Source organism: Nannospalax galili, unplaced genomic scaffold (genome assembly GCF_000622305.1).
Source record: "Nannospalax galili isolate Female #2095 unplaced genomic scaffold, S.galili_v1.0 scaffold63, whole genome shotgun sequence".
Classification (NCBI taxonomy): Eukaryota; Metazoa; Chordata; class Mammalia; order Rodentia; family Spalacidae; genus Nannospalax; species Nannospalax galili.
Window position 1 is genome coordinate 5,868,090 of NW_008355272.1, and position 20,326 is coordinate 5,888,415.

Below are 20,326 nucleotides of genomic sequence, written 5' to 3' on the forward strand. Positions count from 1 at the left end.
GGATGGTGACAACTGTGCTTTTCTAGGTCAAAGCAAGTATCAGGACCTTTAGTCCCAGAGAAAAGCGCTTTGTGGAAGATAGTCGCAAACTGTCCAAAAAGGTAAGTGGCACCCATCAGCTGGCCTTGTGAGTATATTCAGCAACAGAACCCAAGTCCTTTTGGCCATGATTGACTTCTTCCTCACTTCTCTCCTCTTCCACACATTTCCCTTCTGGACTCCCCATATTTCCATTTGCTTCTCATGTCTTCCCTCTCAAAACGGGGCTTCAGGCCGGTCAGTGACAGAGACTGAAAACATATCCCTGGGATGAAGGAGAGAGTGTGAGCCAGCAGTATGCCAAGCCATTCTCTAAACACCTGGTATGGGCCAGAGATCCTGCATTTTTTGGACTTCCCATCTTCATCTGCAATGTATTGCTCTCTACCCTTCAAAATAGGCAGGTGCCCTGCCTGCTGAGGGAGTTTGCCCAGGAGGGGTTTTGAGGAGGCTCTGGCCTCAGAGTCATCTATGGCTGCTTTTACCAATTGTGCATTATCTAAATTTGAGCTAAGTTGGCATTTTATTCCATATTGAATCAGCTATCTTTCCTTTTGCCCATCATCCTGAATTCCTCTCTCATCAGTTCAACAAGTAGAGATCTGGGAAGGGGAATCTTCACATTTTTTAGAAATATCATGACCTTGATGTTTTTTGTTTCTGAGTCCCTCCCTGTTCTCTTTAGGTACCAGGATTTCAGTCAGTACCCTTGCTGCTCCTCAGTTGTGTAACAAAGAACAAAGTGTCCACCTTTCAAAGTGTTTATTACTTCCAGTGCTTCCTCTGGTGAACAGCTGTGTATGACACAAAGCAGTTAAATATAAAGGCATCTTATCTTCCTCTTGTTTCCTGTGAACTTCTGGGCTCTGGGGAAGGGACTTAGTAGTCTTTTAAAGGAAAATATCCAAATGTTTTATTTCAGTCTGCCAGAACATTGAGCATAATATTCATAATGAGAAGTTGTCTTCATTATTATTATTATTGCCTTTTGCTCAATTTTCTTGAAAGTTAAAACCTAAGACAAGGTAGATAGGGCAGCAGCTTTGCACATAAATCAAAATAATGTGACTCCCACTAGAAGAAGAGGCATTTCCTTTGCAAAACAGCTTGTCCATTAGGGTGACTTTGGGCTCTGAGAACAGAAAAATAATTTGGGGCCGAAATCCCAGGGTACATCAAGACCCTGCCCATATGCCCCTCATCACTTGGTCTTCCCAAATGTTCACAAAGTGAAATTTTTATTTAGGAGGCAAATACTTAAAAACACTATATTACAGATATTTTCTAAAGTCTTTAATTCTCAACAACTACTTGTAAAGTGAAAACTAATACCAAACCTATTTTGTGAGAAAAGTTGATAAATATTCCCAAGATTACACAGCTAGGAAGTGGGAGAAAGCAGGACGTGGGACAGAGAAGCCGAAAACCCTCCCAGAAATGCACTTCTTTATTCGTTGTGACATGCTTTGGAAATAGATGAGCCATAAGAATTGTATATTCTACTGTTAATCTATCCAGCTGCTTCACTCTAAATATTACCTACTCTCATTCTCATTCTTTCTTAATTTTCTTCTTTCTTGCTCTACCTATTTATTTCTCCTTACACACACACACACACACACACACACACACACACACACACACACACACACACACCTGTATATATTTCTATTCCCCTCTGTGCACACACACTCATGTGCAGGCCAAAATCAATCTCTTTCTCTCTCTCTCTCTCTCTCTCTCTCTCTCTCTCTCTCGAGATTGAATCTAGAGTGCACACACACACACACACACACACACGCTTGCCCACACCATGTGCTCATACCTACGTCCTGGCCCACACCAAATAGCTGGTTGCTATAGCTGTCACCGGCTGAGTTTTGTACTGTACAGTGTTGAAACAGGCTATTTTTCACCAAATGAGCTATAACATACATTGTTCTCTGTGAATGACAATATTTTGATGCAGTTTTAGAAGTATCAGAACTTTTTCTTTTTGTTACTTTTATTCATTTGTGTTTCATTATTTTTTTAATTGGCTCTACATAATGTAAAGAAACAATTAGGCCAGCTGATCAAAAGAGAAAATTTAGAGCATGTAAATCTAGTTCCTTGTTTTCCATTATGTTTTATCAGATCTTATCAAGAGATGTAGACCGGGTGAAAAGACTCACTGTGGCAATATGGAGCACAGTACAGTTTCTGAAAAGCTGCTTCCAATGGGAGTCCACGTTAAGAAGTACAATAGCATTTGTGGTAAGTTTGTTTTTAAACGATCCAATTATTTTTTGTATTCATTCATTTTTTAAAACTATATTATGACATAGTGGTTTATGTAGGAGTTGTATTTTAAGACTGTTCTGAGGTAAAATTTATTGATGAAAATCCTTTAAATTATTCAAGTCCTATTCATCTATCATTTCTTGGTGAGCTTAAAAGAACCAGTGTTCTATGGATCTTCTTTATTTGCTGTAACATGTATTATGTCTCTGCAACTGTTATTGTGGCATATTTATATAGTCTTTTCACTGTATTTATCTTACTCTATGCCACTGGCTGTTTGTAGTACTTCAGATGTGGCAGATGGAAATAACATGACTAAATTATAACTCAGTAGCTCTGATTTAGTTTTTCAGTAAATCATTCACAAAACTTAATATTAAAAATATCAATCCATATCAAACCACTTGGGACGCTGATCACTGCACATTACAACTGGACTCAACACCATTATGGAGAATTACTTGTATATATGAGATACACTCGTTTTCTCATAACACTGGCCCATTCTCATGAGCATAATAAAACCATAAAATCAAAGAGGTGCAAGAGACCCTAACACCATCTCAGGCTATCACGAAGAATCTTGGAAGGACTTCCCAGTTGGCCCCATAGCCTTGCTTGGCATCTGTGAGAATTATCTCTCATTTGCAAATGAACTTATTTGGGTTCAGATTGGTAATATCAGCTATTAGGGGATAGAGAAGATTCTTCATGGTAAGTCTTCTATACCTGGTATTATATGGTGAATTTCTGTACATTTAAGAGACAGAGGAATACATAATATGCCATGTTATGTCATGATCCACGTAAGTCCAGTGTCTGCATTTGTTTCTTCCATCTCCTGTTTTCTGCATATCTCAGTGTTCTGTTCTACCCTGCAGGTTCAGCCTATATATATATATATATATACACACACATATATATGAAACCTCAAGTTGATTTCTAAATAACATTAGACATAACTGATATATTATATATATATATGTATATAATTAAGCTCAAGATTTTAGTGGCTTCATAAAGGCTGTAGACTTCATAAAAGCTCAAGATTATGTATGTGTGTGTGTATATATATATATATATATATAGTGTGTGTGTGCATAATATATATGTGTGTGTGCATATGTGTGTGTATAACCTCAAGTTGATATCTAAATACCATTAGACAACTGATATGTACATATATATGAATATAATTGAGCTCAAGGTTTTTAGTGGCTTCATAAAGGCTTAGATTTCAGGCTCTTTGCCATCAATTATGCAACCAATTATGTCATCTCCATAAAAGCCTTTTTCTTTGCCAATGGGTAGTATTTGCTTGGTCTTATTTATTTTCATTTTGCATCATTTCAGAACATCCATGTCTCTCATGATCCTGGCAACTTTTTGGCCACCTCCCTTTCTCACACCCTCCTCAGCTGGTGGCTTCACATGCTAGGCTCCTCTTCGACCTCCCCAGCCCCACTTCCTACCTGAATTCCCTTTCAAAACTTTCCATGGAATGTTGTGTGCAATTCTGGGCCACAGAGGAAAGTGAACACAATCAGTGGCTTCTTCCAGTCAGCCCTGAGGCCAGCTGCCACGAGGAGCAGAGGATTTCCTCTTTCTCCACTTGAGTTCTGGCACTGTGACTTTAGAAAAACAGATCTGTTGCCCTGGATTCTGTAGGCGGAATGACAGAAATGATTAATGGGCTGCTGGCCTGATCTGAAGAAAGATTAGAACAAATGAATGGAGACAGGTTGTCCAGCAAAGAGGACTTCTAGACTGAAAAGGAGCCTTGGCAAGTGGCCTCCTCCTCCACTGCCTTTTCCTTGGGTGAGCCTCCCTTCTGGGCATCATCTCACAGAAAAGTCCTTGCCAGGCTGGCAGACACACAGGCTTTGGCATCTTTCTTTCTGGTGCCAAAGGCCCACAGACAGAATTGGTAACAGTGCTGCCCTCTCCTCCCTGGTTTACCGAAGCCTGATTTGCAAATCTACAGGCTTATGAGAATGCTGCAGGCGCCGCTGTTTGTGTGTATTTCCTTTGATATATCCCAGGGAGAAAATCAGGCTTAGTCACAAACACTGTACAGTCAATCCGCCGTATCCATGAATTCAACCAACTACTACTGAAAATATTTTTTAAAATTCCATCTGTATTAAAGCTGTACAGGTGTTTTCTTGTCCTTACTACCCATACAAAAATAGAAGAACTATTTACACTTAATTTACATTGCATCATATACCATAAATAATCTAAAGATATTTTAAAGTATGTGGGAACATACAAATAAGTTATATCTAAGATGGGGCTGGAGAGATGACTCAGTGGTTTCGAGTACTGGCTGCTCTTGCAGGGGACCCAGGTTTGGTTCCCAGCACCCACATGGCAGCTAACAACCATCCATAACTCCAGTTCCAGAGGATCCACCACCCTCTTCTGTGGGTATTGCATGACATGTATGCACTTACATACATGCAGGCAATATACTCATACACATAAAATTAAAATAATAAAATATTTCATTTTTTTATAAAAAGGTTATATACAAGATGATGATGTTGAATGTAAGGGACTTGAGCACCTGTAGATTTTGATATCTGGGGTGAATCTTAGAACCAGTCTCACATGGATAATGAGAGATAACTGTAAGCATACACTTTATTACTTGGTTGCCCTGAAGCTTCTACACTGAGAAGCACTCAGACACGTTTTACTTTTAATTTGAAACTCTATGTGCTAATGCTTATCGTAACATATGCATTTTGCCTAATCATATGCTGAGACACTGCAAGGCAGATAGTTCCTCCCCCAAAGTTGATGACATGTGATTTTATCAGACTCTTTCTGACACTGTGTACTATCATAATTGCTCCCAAACCATTTTCGCGAAATGAAGTAAGGGGATATAGATGGGCATGGTGGTGCACTCCTTAGGCAGAGGCAGGCAGATGTCTGTGATATAGAGCCCAGCCTGGTCTACTTAGCGAGTTCCAGGCAAGCTGGGGCTATAGGGAGATGCTGTCTCAAAAACAAAACAAAACAAACAAACAAAAAAACCCAAAAATAATATGGAGGAAATGCTTTTAAAGGACAAAATTATGTGCACATGTTTGTGTCTGTGTGCGCATTTCTTCCTTTTCTGTTTTTTTTTTTTTAATGTTTTTGTTTGGCTTCTTTTTGTTGTTGTTGTTGTTTTTTTTGATGGAAACACATTACAGTCATAGACCATTTTGTGGACTTGCCAGTTTTCCATAGAGTTCTGTTGGAGCTATGTACTTTGGAGCTGTCCATGAATATGGTGTTATCTCCCCGAGGGTGTGGTGTTGTATCCCTGAGAGTATGGTGCCAGATCCTTGATTGTGAAGAGCTCGAATGTGGATTGTCTTTCAACAGAGTTTTAGATTCTCAACTAACCTGGGCTATGGAAAGACAGGGAGGCTAACACAAGGAAGCCCAGCATCCTCTCTGCCTGACCTTCCTTATAAGCATGCCATGTGTGTCAACAGTGGTGTATACCACCTGACCTCCTGTGCTCTGCTCAGGACAGAGAGGTGCTGACAGCTTTTATTGATCAACCTGATACTCCATTCATTTTCCACCTGTTCACTTTTGCATTGTGGAGTAGAGCAGTTTCGTGGTAGTCTGAAGCACAGTTTTAAGCCAAGGACTTATTCAGTGACCAGACTGTGCTTGTAGGTCCTGCTTTTCCATTGGAAATGAAGATGACATATAGTGGTGAGCTCATTGCACAGTGAGGTAAGGAATCACTTTGGGCAATCTAGTCCCTAGTGGGAATTTTCCTGTCCCTGCAGCTATAAGAAGTAATCCTTGCAGTACACACCAAGTGAAGAATGGAAAAGACAGTTTTCCTTCTGTTTGCTCAGAAAACAATCTTTTAATTTCACGTTCTTGTCTATACTTCCAGATGAAACAGAACATGCATATTAGAGGATTACATTTAGTATATGCTGGCTGTTAATATTAAGACCTTGTGAAAGTAAACCATAAATTTTCCTGGATTCCTATAACTGTATATGCATAGATCGTATCCTGTCAAATGCTTCAGTTTAAAATGAAGCCAGCTTTTTAAGATCCAAACCTATAGAGTCTAGTCAGAAGCAGATGGACAGACATGGAAAATTTATCATGTTAGATTATCTAAGCATAAATCTGATCCATTGTCAGATTTATCCCCTTGATCTTGTGTGGGTGGCTGTATCCATGACAGTAAGGAAAACACTATCTTGAATTTTTCCCTGACACTGCTATATTATAATTGCTGTGTGTTGTTGATTTTTTTTTTATTAACTTTATGCTTTTGGGGGATGATCAGCACATTCCATTCCCTGTTTCTCACTTTCTTTTTTTTTTTTTAGTTAGACTGAATATTATAAAAAATCTTAATCTGTTTTTACAGATTTTTTTCTTCATGAAAATTTGCTAAAATTTTAGTTCATTGCCCTCTCTGAGCTTTACTTATTAGTGATGCTAAATTAGATAAATAATTTTCTGTTTTTTTCCTTGTCAAAAGGTCACTTTATTTTCCAAACTGAAATATAATATAAGATGCTAACATATTGTCAGTGACTAAGTGTAACTAAAACATTGTACAGCGAAGAAAATGTATCTATCTGTATACTGCTGTGAATACATTTGTGCATATACATGGCACTTTTACATGCACACATTGTTAGACTCACACAGGACTTGAATTTCAGGCATATTAAATACCTCAGGTTATTTCATTGCTTGCTGAGTGTCAGAGAGTATCCCAAGAGATGCTCAAGTGTTAACTCAGCAAGTTCACACAGCAACCTGAAGTTATAGATGCAAAGCTACACCCCGTTTTTCACAGATGAAAAATTTGGGCCTATAAAGCTTTAGTAGAAGATTTGAGTGTGTGTGTGTGTGTGTGTGTGTGTGTGTGTGTGTGTGTGTGACACATGGTATTAGGAATAGAGTAGTAATGCCAGCAGAGGCCAGAAGAGGTTGTTGGATTCCCTGGGATTGGAGTTATGAATAACAGTTGTTAGCTACCATGTTCGTGTTAGGAATCAAATCCTAGTCCGCTGCAAAGCATCCAGTGCTCTTAACCATGGAGTCATCTCTCTAACCCTGAGATTATATGTTTTTAGAAGGAGAAGTTTGGGTTGACACTTAGTTCATCTGGCTATTTAATTACTGGGCTAGATGCTACCTGCCATTGATGGCCATGAGGCAATGCCAATTGTTGTATTTGGGTTTAGATGCTGACTTTTGGAGCAATCTTACTGATTTCAGGAAAGACTATATGCATGCTGGGGTTGGAGGGACTTTTGCATATTGCTAAGTGAAAGATACCTCCTTGCTGGATGGGATCAGTTACACAGCACCATTACTTTATTCCCCTAAATGATGGGACTCAAATTAAAGAACATGAAAATGTTTGTGATTTCACTCAGGGGTAGTTTCAACATTGGGAATTATGTATATATGGCATCCTTGGAACCCAGGTGGGTGATCTGAGGGGCCATAGTTCCTGGCACTAGACTCATCCCCACTTAGAATGTAAGTTCTCTGAACTTTCAAATGATATGCTTAGATAACACAAACGTGTTTTCAAAGAATGCAGAAATGATGGGAGAGGTCAAGAAAGGAATTTCCACTTTTCAAGTTTATTTAAGGTTTTCAAATTTTGAGAAGAGGGGATGGGGTAGAGGAGAGTAACTGTGAACAATAATACCCATCTTCAGAGTATCTTAAAACAGTAGCAATTCTTGAAGTAGACTGGTATTTCTGAGTTTTATCCTGTGGTGTCTCTACTGAAGCACATTGCTTGATGGTAGTGCAAGAAGTGGATTAGTTCAAAAAAGATACTTTCATATTGTGATGTCATTATATAATGTGTTGTAGAACCAATTATAAATATGGAGTTTTTGCTTTAGTTTTGTTTTGCTACTATATGCATTATCCCATGACTGTCTCTTAAAATGTGTAAAGTTATATTATGATAGAAATATATTTTCCACATGATAAAATAGCATTTACTTAACAGATGGTATCATCACAAGGTTACTTTGAATAGCAAGGATCTCATGGTACTTTTAAAATAGGATTGCCTTTATGCAATCCTGTCTTGCCACCAATCTTTCAAGCATGTACCTACTGACCAGAGTGGAGGTGGATTCTTTGTTTTATTACATTTTTTTTACAAAGACACTTTCTGTTAAAAAATAATCTAAGTCTACCATATATCAATTGGCATCTTCATAAAGCTGTGATTCTCACATTTGAAACTTCTTTCTTAAATTTTTGAGTGTAAAAAAATGAAGAATTTTTCTTTACAGTTGACAGGGCTTGTAATATGATATAAAATTTAAGGCATCAATCAACCTCCCCCCATGAACTAAAAATATAACTCTCCACTTTCTTAGTGATAATCAATATTTAACATTTATAGAATCATTTTCTTTTAGAGATCCTAAAGAAGATTTGGGAAATAGAAAATAATCATTTTGTACTTAAAAACAACAGCAGTAATTGAACCAAGCATATGTGTAAATACACTCCCCCACCCACACACATACAATCAGAGGGCACTTAGGAAATGAATTATTGCCCCGTTGATCAGTTTGTTACAGCAGATCAACAAAAAACTGGATGCAAAACCTTCAGGGTGATTATTATCTTCTTATTTCTGTGACAAAACAACCATACAAAACAACTTGAAGAAGAAAGGGTTTATTTTGACTCATAGCTGGCAGATACTGTCTGTGATGGTGGAGAACTCATGGTGATACGAGCTTAAGGAAGCAGCTGATGACATTTTATCTGCATTTGGAAGTCATGAAACAGAAAGGGATGAATTCTGGTGCTTGGTTCACTTCTTCAGTTTTTTAAGTCAGAGACTTAAAAAGACTCATGGAATGTTGCCACCCATAGTTAGAGTAGGTCTTCCTACCTCAAGTAACTCAATCTAGAAACTTCCTGACAGGCATCAACAAAGATTTGTCTCTATGGGGATTCTAGCTCCTGCCAAGCTGACAGTCTATATAAACCATCACAGTTACCATAATATCCCTGGGATACTCAGATCAATTTAGTTTTGGTATGGATAGTTGCAGTTGCTTTAAGATTGGATTCCTCAAATAATGTTAGTCAGATGGCTTTTTTTTTATTGTTTAGATATTTGTATATTAACAATGTCTAAGATATTTAACTTTTTGCTAAGAGAAGTCACCAACTTATTCATGACCTGCTGTACTTACATTTGATTACACTCTTTGAGTGGTTGTCCCCACACTTACTGGAGGACACTATTGGATAACATATAGCTCCTCATATGGTAGGTGCCTGTGTAGTTAGAGCTCAAAGATGAATAGTATTTTCCTAAGAGGGAGCAAAAATTAAATGCCAAAGTTTAAACCATTTTATATGAAGGAGATAATTTCTTAAGACATACTCACATGTACATACATGCAAAATCTGAATCTGAATCTATATAATATGAAGTTTCCAATATTTGGTATTTTATTTGATTTTATACTCATATAAGGATTTCTCACACCTTTTAACAGGGAAGATAGCAGCACATACTTTAAGAACTGTTTTAAACTTTTTTTTCTCCCTCATTTTTGAAGTAAAACAATTCATCACTGCACATTGTGATTATAATTTTTACAACATAATTGCACCTTCTATTGACAACTTCTCAGGCATTAAATAATTATGCCATTTAATAAAATTACAGTAATTGCATTTAAAAGATTATCCATTGAAAATGTAAAAGGACACTATTAACTATTTTAGCATATTTTCATGTTTATGTTTTCAAACTTATTATTGAATTGTTCTGCCAGGCAGAATCATAGGACATGCTGACTGAAGTCAGTTAGAACTTTGGAGCATCCTGATTTTGGCTCTACACACTAGTGCTTTATTATCATTTTTGGTTGTTGTTTTGGTTTGGTTTTTTTTTGGGGGGGGGTCACACACAAACGACATTTAGGAATGCCTTCTTTAGTGTTCTACCTAGAAGGCTTATGTTTTACAAACACTATTGAGCTCAGTCTAGTTCAGTCTAGTCTCTAGGGCTATCCTCTTGTGAACTAGTATGTGGTTTTCATTTTAGTATTTTATTGATCAGAGAAAGATAAGATTCCAGGATCTTTATGGCTCCTTTATGCAGCTAAGTTTGAACACCTTCCCTTTTCTTTTCTTTTTTCTTTTTTTCTTTTTCAGGCAGGGTCTTCCTGTAGCACCAGCTGGCCTGGAGCTCCCTATGTAGACCAGGCTGACCTTGAACTCACAGAGATCTGCTTGCTTCTGCCTCCCAAGTGCTGGGATTAAAGGCATGTGCCATCATGCCCAGCTTGCACATCTTCTTTAAAGTCATCTCCTTTTGTACTTCTTTCCTTTCCCACATCCCTGATGGTCAAAAGTGTCTAATACAGATACATATGGCAAAGATTAACTTCTCATACTAAGAAGACAGCAGTCACACAAACTTTCTTGTTTTTCTTTATCTCCCTGAGTCTCTTCCTCGTTACCCTATCCACCCTTACCTCTGAACCTTCCTGCTTCTTAGCTCTCCTCATTTCCTTTGTTTCTTAGTTTCTTTCCCTATTACTGTGATAATTGTCAAAGAAATGCAACATAAAGGAAGAGTTCATTCTGACTCACAATTCAAGGTACAGTCCATCTTGGCCGGGAAGTCTAAGCAGCAGGAGATTGAAGCAGTTGATCACATCACATCCACAATCAGGAAGCAGTCAACAGTTAATGACCATGCTCAGTTCACATTCTCCTTTTTATGTAATCCAGAACCCCATTCAGGGAATGGTGCCACCCACAGTGGGAGGGTCTTCCCACCTCAGTATAATTAAGATAATCCCATACAGGCATCGACTTCTCTTTCTGCAACTTCTTTCCTCCTTTATATTTCAAAAAAATATTTTGAATATGAAAATAGACCATAAGGAATAAATCTCTTTTAGAATCAATTTAGATAATGATCATGGAACTAGTTTTTAAAAGTGAAATAAGCCAGACATTTTGGGCAGGCCTTTAATCCCAAGCACAAAAGAAACAGAGACAGTGAATTTCGGATTAACCAGGGCTCCATACTGAGACAGTGTCTCAAAAACAAACAAACGCAGTGAAATAAGCTGCAAGTAATGATCGATATTGTTGTAAGTACTATTAGGAGATGACATTCTAGATTAGAGAAGACACTCACCGACACAGACACAAAGAGTTTCATTGCAAAGTGTGTGTTGTATAGCAGGTAAAATGCAAAACTTGATATCACATATGTTACCTTGTCTGAGACACAGTTATGTGTGCACAATCCCCAAATCCCAAAGCATGGAACTCTCCCTTCAAGGATCTGAAAGCTGTTTTCATGACCAAGTTCTTCCCATCAAAAGCTGGAGACATCCTTTTTGTCTGCTACATTAAGAATGTATTCAGATTGATGCAGCTATATTGATTATTATAGTATTATGTGAATTTCAAAACAGCAAAGGTCCAGTCTTATGTCCTTAGAACACTGCTGGGTATATAGTGGGCATCCAAACAGTGTTTCCTGAAAGAATGCCAGAGTCAGTGAAAACCATCTGTTAAGAGGTTGCTTTCCTTTTATTCCAATTTCTCCTCTGATCACAATAGCCTGCGACCTCTCTGGTGGATAAAATCTGAGACCATCTGACAACTCTATTGTCATCTTGTCTGATATGCATTTTTCTGACCCTGCCTGTCCAAGGTGGTGCTAATTAGCAGCAAAATGGCCAAAAGGCAGCCAGCCACAGGAGGGCTGGGTGAGGAATGGAACTGGCAGATCTCTAACTAGGATCCACAGCCCCAGATCCTGGGAGTACTTAACTTCTAATTTTTTTACAGAGCAGAGTGCTTTTCCTCCTTTCCATCTGCTTCTTTAACACAACACCTGGAAGTGCAAACATTTTGAATGATGCAAAAATGGGAAGAGTATATCTAGAAACAGAGAGAGGGGAAGGCACATGTGAGAACAGTTGCAACCATTCCCTGCGTAGGTTTTGACCTGTTGAAGAACCATGCTCAGCGCTTGCCTTTCTGGCTAATTTGATATTGCTTTTTTGTTGCAATCTGAGCTTTCTTATTTGTTTCTAAGCTGTCATTTTTATTAGTCTCTCTGGCTGATCATTTGGGGCTCCACATCAGGTGGCGTGTGCTCTCATTGTCTGGCTGGGCTCAGCAAACGGAAGGCCTTTTATTGCTGTGTGATGTGGGCGTGCTTGCCTGGGTAGCCTGTAATTAGACCCACCACAGGTGACAGTTACTAGAGAGCCCAGTAATCATTCTCGCTGCCTGATCTGATGTTTATGGAGAGCAACCTGCTTTGTGGTCTGGTTAGGGTTTACTGCTGGCTTGGCTTGTACTTCTGCCATTTGATTTATGCTCTTGAGAGGCGTGTTTTGTTACCTCTCCCTGGATCTTGAGGTTAGGCCGTTGTGTATGTGTGTGTGTGTGTGTGTGTGTGTGGTGGGGGGAGGGGGGAGAGTTCACTAGTTTAATAGTGCATATCTCACTTAGTCAAAAAATAAGACAGATATGAAGACAAGTCATAATCAGGTTTGTTCTATAGTCCTCTAAGACCCATTCTTGAGCAGGGCTTGCAAACTATTTGACTTTCCCTGGAATTTTCTTCAGACGACAAGCTGCTTAAGTTTCTGTTTCTACTGATTGTCATGGAGGCTTTGTTTTTATCAAAGAAGAAAAGGAAGAAAGGAACAGACAAGCTATACAGTTCCTGGCCCAAGCGATGCTGAATGCGATACCAGGGTTGCGGTTTGAATCTGGAAAAGAGGGAGCCACAGAACATTAAAGTTGGGGCAATGCTTACGTTAATTCAGAGGGAAAGAAACAAAGCCTTCCATAGACTGTGTTCCCGAGACCTCATGGCTGGTTAGCCCAATGAATCCTCAGCCCTACACCGTTTTTACAAGGTGTGACTTTTATGAGTGTACACTTTGCAATTATGGTTTTAGTTCCTGAGTATGAATTACGTCTACACAGCAACCACCGATTGTACTTTTTAAAAAGTACCATTTTTCCCTCAAGTTTTGCGATTGTAAACTATTCTGTGAGTCTGTGGAGTTGCTGCTCACCAAGATGCTGCCACAGGGCAAGGTAAATTTGCGTTGCAACTTCGTATGCACTTGGCTTACCTTTCTGTTAGGGCAAATGGCTCTCCTACATCATGATGCTGTGATAAGGCAGATGATGACGACGATGACAGTGATGATAGTAATCTGGGATTCTTGTGTGTTCAATGTGTTTGTGTTTTGACTTATGCCTCCAAAACCTCTTCTTAATTTATTGGTTATATTAATGGTTTTGGCAAAATATTTTTAAAATATGTCTTCTATTTTAAAAGCAACAAAATACTCAGTATGCATTTGCTACTAGCAACATTCACCATTCACTCCCCCCGACCAGGTTGATCTAGATATAACAATTAGAAATATTTTGTAAATGGTTCCCAAGCAAGAACTGTTTCTCTTAGGAACTAATATAAAGCCTCTCTTTTGTGTAAGGAAACATCTATATTTATTCTTACCCCAAATTCATTGCGAAATAGGAGAATCAGTTCCATATTCTGCTGCTGAAAATCAGCTGCCGGATCGCTCGTTAACTGAACCTCCTCGAGCAAATTTAATTTTGCATTTCATGGGTGATTTCAACATTTACAAAAGTGTGGATGTTACCAAAAGAGTAAAACTATTTATGACCATTTAATACTCCCTTCCATAAAAATGTCCAGAAAAATAGAAGTTTTTAAAAAAGAGGAAAAGAAAAAGGATTTAGCAAATGGTTTGACGTTTGCTTGCATTTACTTAAAGATCGTCCTGCAGGTGGCGATAGAAAACCACAAATGATAAAAATCCCATGGTACAGTTCTGTTGACTACTCGGGGATTTTAATTCCAGCAATTTATTTTTAATTTGATACAATAATCTGTAAACAAAAATTATTAAGTCCATTTAAAAGTTTTAATTTCCATGTTGTGTAATTTTCTGCTCCATTTTTGTAATCATTTTCTCTCACGTTCTGATCTTCATGGAGCAAGTATAAAAATCTAGATTATTGTCAAGTTGCTACAAACTTCGTATGTCAATCAGCTGCTTTATGTTGTTTTATTGTGCTCTATTTTTTACATAACTTGAAGGTGAAGTTGCGGGTTATTAGTTGGGTAGGCAATCGTGTGTGTGTGTGTGTGTGTGTGTGTGTGTGTGTGTGTGTGTCCGTCAATGTGTTTGGCAGACGAAGAGCACCACACACACACACACACACACACACACACACACACACATACACACACACCATATACATCTGTGGAGAGAGAGAGAGAGAGAGAGAGAGAGAGCTCTATGTGTACAAAGACACACATTGAAATTCTAGTTTTAGATTCTGTTGTTTCAGAGGGATTTTTCTTCCTTAGCTAGTTAAGGTTAGTTTTAACAGGCTCAGAATTACATATTCCTTGAAAGTTATCTAGTGAGAATAACAGCACAGGTAATTCTCTTCAAACCTTAGGAAATGCGTAGTGGATATAATAACATTCCAATTCTTTCATTGTTTCATTTTGGATATTAGGAATTATAAAAGCAAAGTTAATAATTTAAAGAGTTAGGAGTTCTTTCTCTGCTGCTGGTTAAGGTTCAAAAGTTCTTAAATTGCTTTTTTTTTTTGCAAATCCATCTATGCATTTGCCATTTTTTAGGTTTGCGCTTAAAGATGCTAACTCTAGAGTGATTTGCTAAAGCATAAAGCTAATTTCAGCTCTCCTATTTTCTTGTAGTCTCATTTAAAAAACCTTGCAGTGCACATTTTCTAAGGGGAACTGCTGCGATTCTAAGGAAATGTAATTATTTTGGTTTAAATGCTTTAGGCTTTCAAAGTTGAGTGTCATCACAGCCGACCGTGATGGTTCTCAGCAAATTATGTGAATTTCTGTCTTTGTCTTTCTTCTGAACATTCTGCTCAGTCGTACGGTGAAGTTCAAAAGCCAATAAGGTCTTGTCTACTCTTTTTTTTTTTTTTTTTTCCAATCCAGACATTCTTCAAAAAGAGGAGGGGGGGAAAAAAAAAAAAAAAAAAAAAAAGAAAAAGAAACGGGGCTGCTTATATTCTGTTTCAATCCTGCTTCCAATTACTCATGAGAGAGGCAAGGGGAAGGAGAGTCAGACCCTCTGAAAACCTATTTTGCTTCCTTTATATAGAGAATATTCAGTTCTCTGCTCTCTTCGCAGATGACCAGAATCTAATCCATTAAAAATATATCGTGGTAAGCAGTTCTTGAAAATGTTTATAATAAATGGTAAAAGCCATACTTCCACTGTGAGATTAGCCCTTGGAGAGTCTGTGTTCATCAGGAAATAGGTTATTGCCTGATCAGTTGTCCTGCAGAGAAACCTGCAGGACAGACAGAGATTTAAAAAGCTTGCAATATAAGGATTTTATTTGATTTTCCCCCTTTGCTTTATTTTTGCATGTAACAGTGTTGTTTAATCACGCAAAGGCTTTCTTCAATGACTCCATTATAAAGTTCATCTTCTGAGGAAAAGTATGGCATGTTTTTTGGGGAGGGATAACCCCACCCCTGTCTCATGATCATCAAATGACCTATGAATATTAATGATATTCATTCACTTTTACAGAACAGCCTTTGTAGTTTGAAAAAAAATTATGTTTTTCAAGGAAAAAAAAATCTTGCTGAGACTTAAGATGGTCCAGCTTTCTATCTGATTGAAGTTTAGCCTCCTCGGTGGACAGTAGTGTCGTGAATAATGCCTTCAAGGTGGATGATACCTATAGTAATGGGCCCCAGTGACTAAGAGATCAAATACACTAGCTAAAAAGCCTTAGGGAAGCATTATGTGTCTGAGGTCTGATCTATTGTCTGGGAGGTTGGAGAGTGTTAATGCACTCTGCAAAGATTACACTCCCTCTCTAATTGCTCACACACTTCCTTAAAGGATTTAAGCAGTCTGGAGAGGTGACTGCTCCTTGGCAGTTTTGTCTTCTGCCTGAAGTTCAAGTTTATCTGTCATTCCACCTAGACCACTAGATCAAGTATCCTAGCCAGGGCAGAAGGCCCACATTCTTGATAACTGATGGAAACAACCTGAGATGTTATTTACAGTGCCAGATGTTATTTACTGTATCTTCAAATGCTCTGCAATCCATGCTGGAGTTTACATTGTAAGGACAGTACCCCTGTGTGTCCCATAGGGCGCTTGGAAAAGGTCCAAAGCTGTGCATTGACTTTTGATTACCTAGATTTGTAGCAGCTTTTGTTGGTGCTGTGATACCCAGTGTGGCATTTGTATTGAAGCTAGATTAGTTCAATGTGTGAAGACAGGGAGCTTTAACATCTCCTGTGGGTCACCTCTTCTACTAGTACATGCACACATGCACACACATGCACACACACACACATGCACACAGGAACACACACATACATAAGCATACATACACATGCACATAATCCCTACCACACACAAGTGTTCTGAATGTTCACAAGACCCATCACAAGCAGGATCTGATAACTTAGTCCAGACCTTTATTATAAACTTCAAGTACTATACAAATACATTTTTTCAAAGCTCCCCTCCTTGCTTTAGAGTGTATTTACTCAATCTTGTCCATCTAAGAGACAGTAAAGCAATTTGACTAGATTCTGTCTCTCTTAGATTGCTTTGATTATATCCTAGTATTTCCTAAAAGACACTGAACAGCTAAACTCTAATTCTTTCATGGAGGAACTTAGGGAATACTTGGGTCTGTGTTTGGAAGAACACAGTGATGCTGTTACATTTCTACCTCTGTGGCTGTGGGAGTGGGAAGGGCAAGCTTGCATCCTACCTTGAATGTTCTCTCCCTACAATGGCACCATTGCATCACTGAGAGGAAGAAATCCCTCTTAGATCAGTTCCAACTACGAATACAGATTGTATATGTGGCCTGGAGCCCACAGTATAATATTTATGTAACTTGTGAAGGAGACCTGGGAGGATTTCCTGTGATTCAAGATGGTACTCTGAGTGATGGGTGAGGAAGGATTTTTTTTTTTCTTTAAAGAAATCCTTGTTTGTCTCTTGGGATTTTCACACTTCTTAGCCGACAGAGCTGTATTTTACTCCTGTATAAAGCTGTCAATGTGTGCGTTATATGTGTGTCTTGAAGACTCTTAGCAGATGATGCGAACAATGGCTGGAGGGAGAAAAACACATTTGAATCAAAATCTTCAGAAGAGCGTTTCTCCAGGATCTCCGATCCCTGCTTCTACATGGACTTCTCCTGACACATTTTTCATGCTGTGTGTTATCTCACACTGTTGGTAGATTGCACTGAATGTTTCATCTGTATATAAAAATTAAAAATTCAAACAAAAATCTGGCCCACATGAAGAACAGGCCCTTTGGGCATATGGTTCATTATGCATATTCGTTTAATTACGAAAACACGTGTGATGGCTTTTCTGCCCTTGCTTTCAACTTCCAAAGTTGGAGCTCTTCTGTTGCACAGAAAATGTAGCCCAGAATTCTGTTTTGAAGGAGGGGGGAAAAGGAAAGGGAAGAAAAAAGAACCTTTGAAGAAATGATGTGGTTCACCAAAAGGAGGGAAGTTTTGTCATGCAAAGCTGATGAGAGCTGGCATTCCTTCCTCCTCTTCCTCTTCTCTCGCCTCTCTTTCTCAACCCCTTTCCACCACATCTCCCAAGGGCTGCTCTTCCTGTGGTTAGTTTATATGAATATGAACAGGGTGGTAAGGTGAGGCTCAGGATGGAGGTTTAAAGTATGTTTCTTCTGAATAGCTCAGATCTCATGATGGAACTATCTGCATTTTATTGGTTAGGACAGGGCTACTATGAAAATGTGATTTTAATTGATTTTTCGGGGCAAACAGGTACTGATGATTTAGACATACCCTGGTCTCCGTGCCACTCTTAATTTGGAGCTATACATAGAACAGGCTTAGTAAAATAAACAATCTCCTGGCTTTGGTGTTACCTGAACATTTGCCTCTTGGCTTTTAAAGAACCTCTGAAAATATTTTCATTTGGTGATCCTTTTAGAAAGTTCAGTTTCTAAGTTAGCTAGATAAGACTTTATTTTCTATTCTTGTCATCAAAACTTAATATTTTTGTCCTTAATAGAACACATTAGATAGAATTCAGAAGATCTGTAAATAGGGTTGATATTTCTGAAGGCATTTAGCAAAGGTACATTTTGTTTATATGATGCAACTAGTTCTCAACATGATGGATCACAAGTTGAATATATACTTATTATGTTTGATGCGATTTGAACTTTCCTTTTGGCCGAGCAAAAGATTGCTGGGCTGTGTGTGCACATGCATATGTGTGTTAGTAAGACCATCTTTTGAATGTCTTCCCAATTTCCGGTGGCTCAGCATTGTAAGAGGGTTTCCTGGGCTCCTTCTGATAAGGATCGAATCAAACCTTCTAAATATATGGAGAAGGAGGTTCCAAAAAGTTTGGCTTCATTTTTGTTTTCAGTGGCAGATCTGAGTGACTCTCATGGAAGGTCAATTTTGCTTTTCAGTTAAGCAGATTGACACTCTAGTGGGAGGCCACCCATGACCTTCTAGATGGGATTCCATAAGAAACTGAACTTTTCCATAAATAGCTCTGACAGTTGAGGCACCTAAATCTGTTTTAAGCAGGGTGAACATGTCCAGAGCAGGTTCTCTGTGAGCACCCTACAGCCATATGACCTTCAGTGCCAGAAACAAGGCTGGCAGAGAAGTAACAACTCAGGAGCCCCTCTACTCCAGTGCTGAAGACCTGGGATTGATGCCATGTGCTTTAATTCCCAGAGCTTTTTTCCCCTTCTACATTTATTTTGAACATTCTTTGAACAAGAAGTCATGAAGTATTGCTGTTTCGACTTTTAGTCACAGTTACAGCACGGTGCTCTCTGACTTTTGTCAGAGGACTCTCTCAGAGCACGCTTTCTCCAACTGAAATATGATTAGAGCCTCCCCCTTTAGACTTCCACCATAGAGAGTCCCACATAGTCCAAAATGATGTTTCTGAAATACTGAAACCCTTATCAGTTTACTTAATGAAATATTGTTTTTTGACCTCTTTAGATACCCAGCTTAATAGAGGGATAAATGGAGGTGTGAGAGTTTTTCATCTTTAATCAGAACAGAGAACTTGTTGATGGTTTTGAAAGATATATTTACCAAAACCAGGCTCAATTACCAAAACTGCTCAATTATCAGAACTGCTCAATTACTACTGTCTACAAAAATGCATAATGAAAAATTTATTGTCTGATTATAGAACTGAAATCATAATCATTAGTGGGAAAGAGCCAATAGTTCCAAGACATTAGATGCATCTCTTCTTTCATTCATTTTAGTGCTTTTGACTTTTAAAACTTGTTGGTGGCCTTTGTGAGTGTTATGGGGATTTTTATTGGTTCATGGGTGATTGTTGGATTTTTTTCTATTTTTATAAAATCATCGAGAATTTTAAAGCATAGAAGGGACATAGGTATCTCTGTGATGCAGACATCAGGGTGATGGGATTTTAAGAGAGGGGAAAACCTATTTAATAAGCACTGAGCCAGCTGTGGTGGAACACTCCTATAACCTAGCACCTAGAAAGAGAAACAGGCAAGTCACTGCAAATTTGAAGCTAGCCTGGTCTATATTCTGAGTTCTGGTCAGCCAATGCTACAGAATTCAGTTCAGTATGGAAATAGGCCATTCTCAGAATGTTCATGTATTACCGTACAAATTCCTTGCTCTGGGTCATGCTGTAGGGGCATTAAGAATGCATGCATTATGAAGTCTTTTAAGCATTGCTTCTTGAATTTATGTGTTATCTAAAGATGTAGATCAGTTTGTGGTGCAGAATTTCCCTCACACCATTGCACTCTGCAAGCAGCCTTTCTTGTAGTATGATCTAACTGCAGTTGACTAGCCATGAGCAACATTTACTTAAATCTATATATATATA

The 20,326-nt window shown here is 38.5% G+C and overlaps 1 protein-coding gene across 2 annotated transcripts in view; it reads left to right on the top strand.

The window, feature by feature from the left end:
• The window catches only part of Mctp2 (multiple C2 and transmembrane domain containing 2), a 235,108-nt gene that overhangs the window by 161,547 nt on the left and 53,235 nt on the right, over nucleotides 1-20,326 (top strand). For both annotated transcript variants that reach the window (XM_008852341.3, XM_017802990.2), the window contains 2 exons: nucleotides 27-101; nucleotides 2,176-2,295. In XM_008852341.3, the coding sequence (XP_008850563.1) occupies nucleotides 27-101; nucleotides 2,176-2,295 (195 nt within the window). The remainder of the gene's footprint in view (nucleotides 1-26; nucleotides 102-2,175; nucleotides 2,296-20,326) is intronic.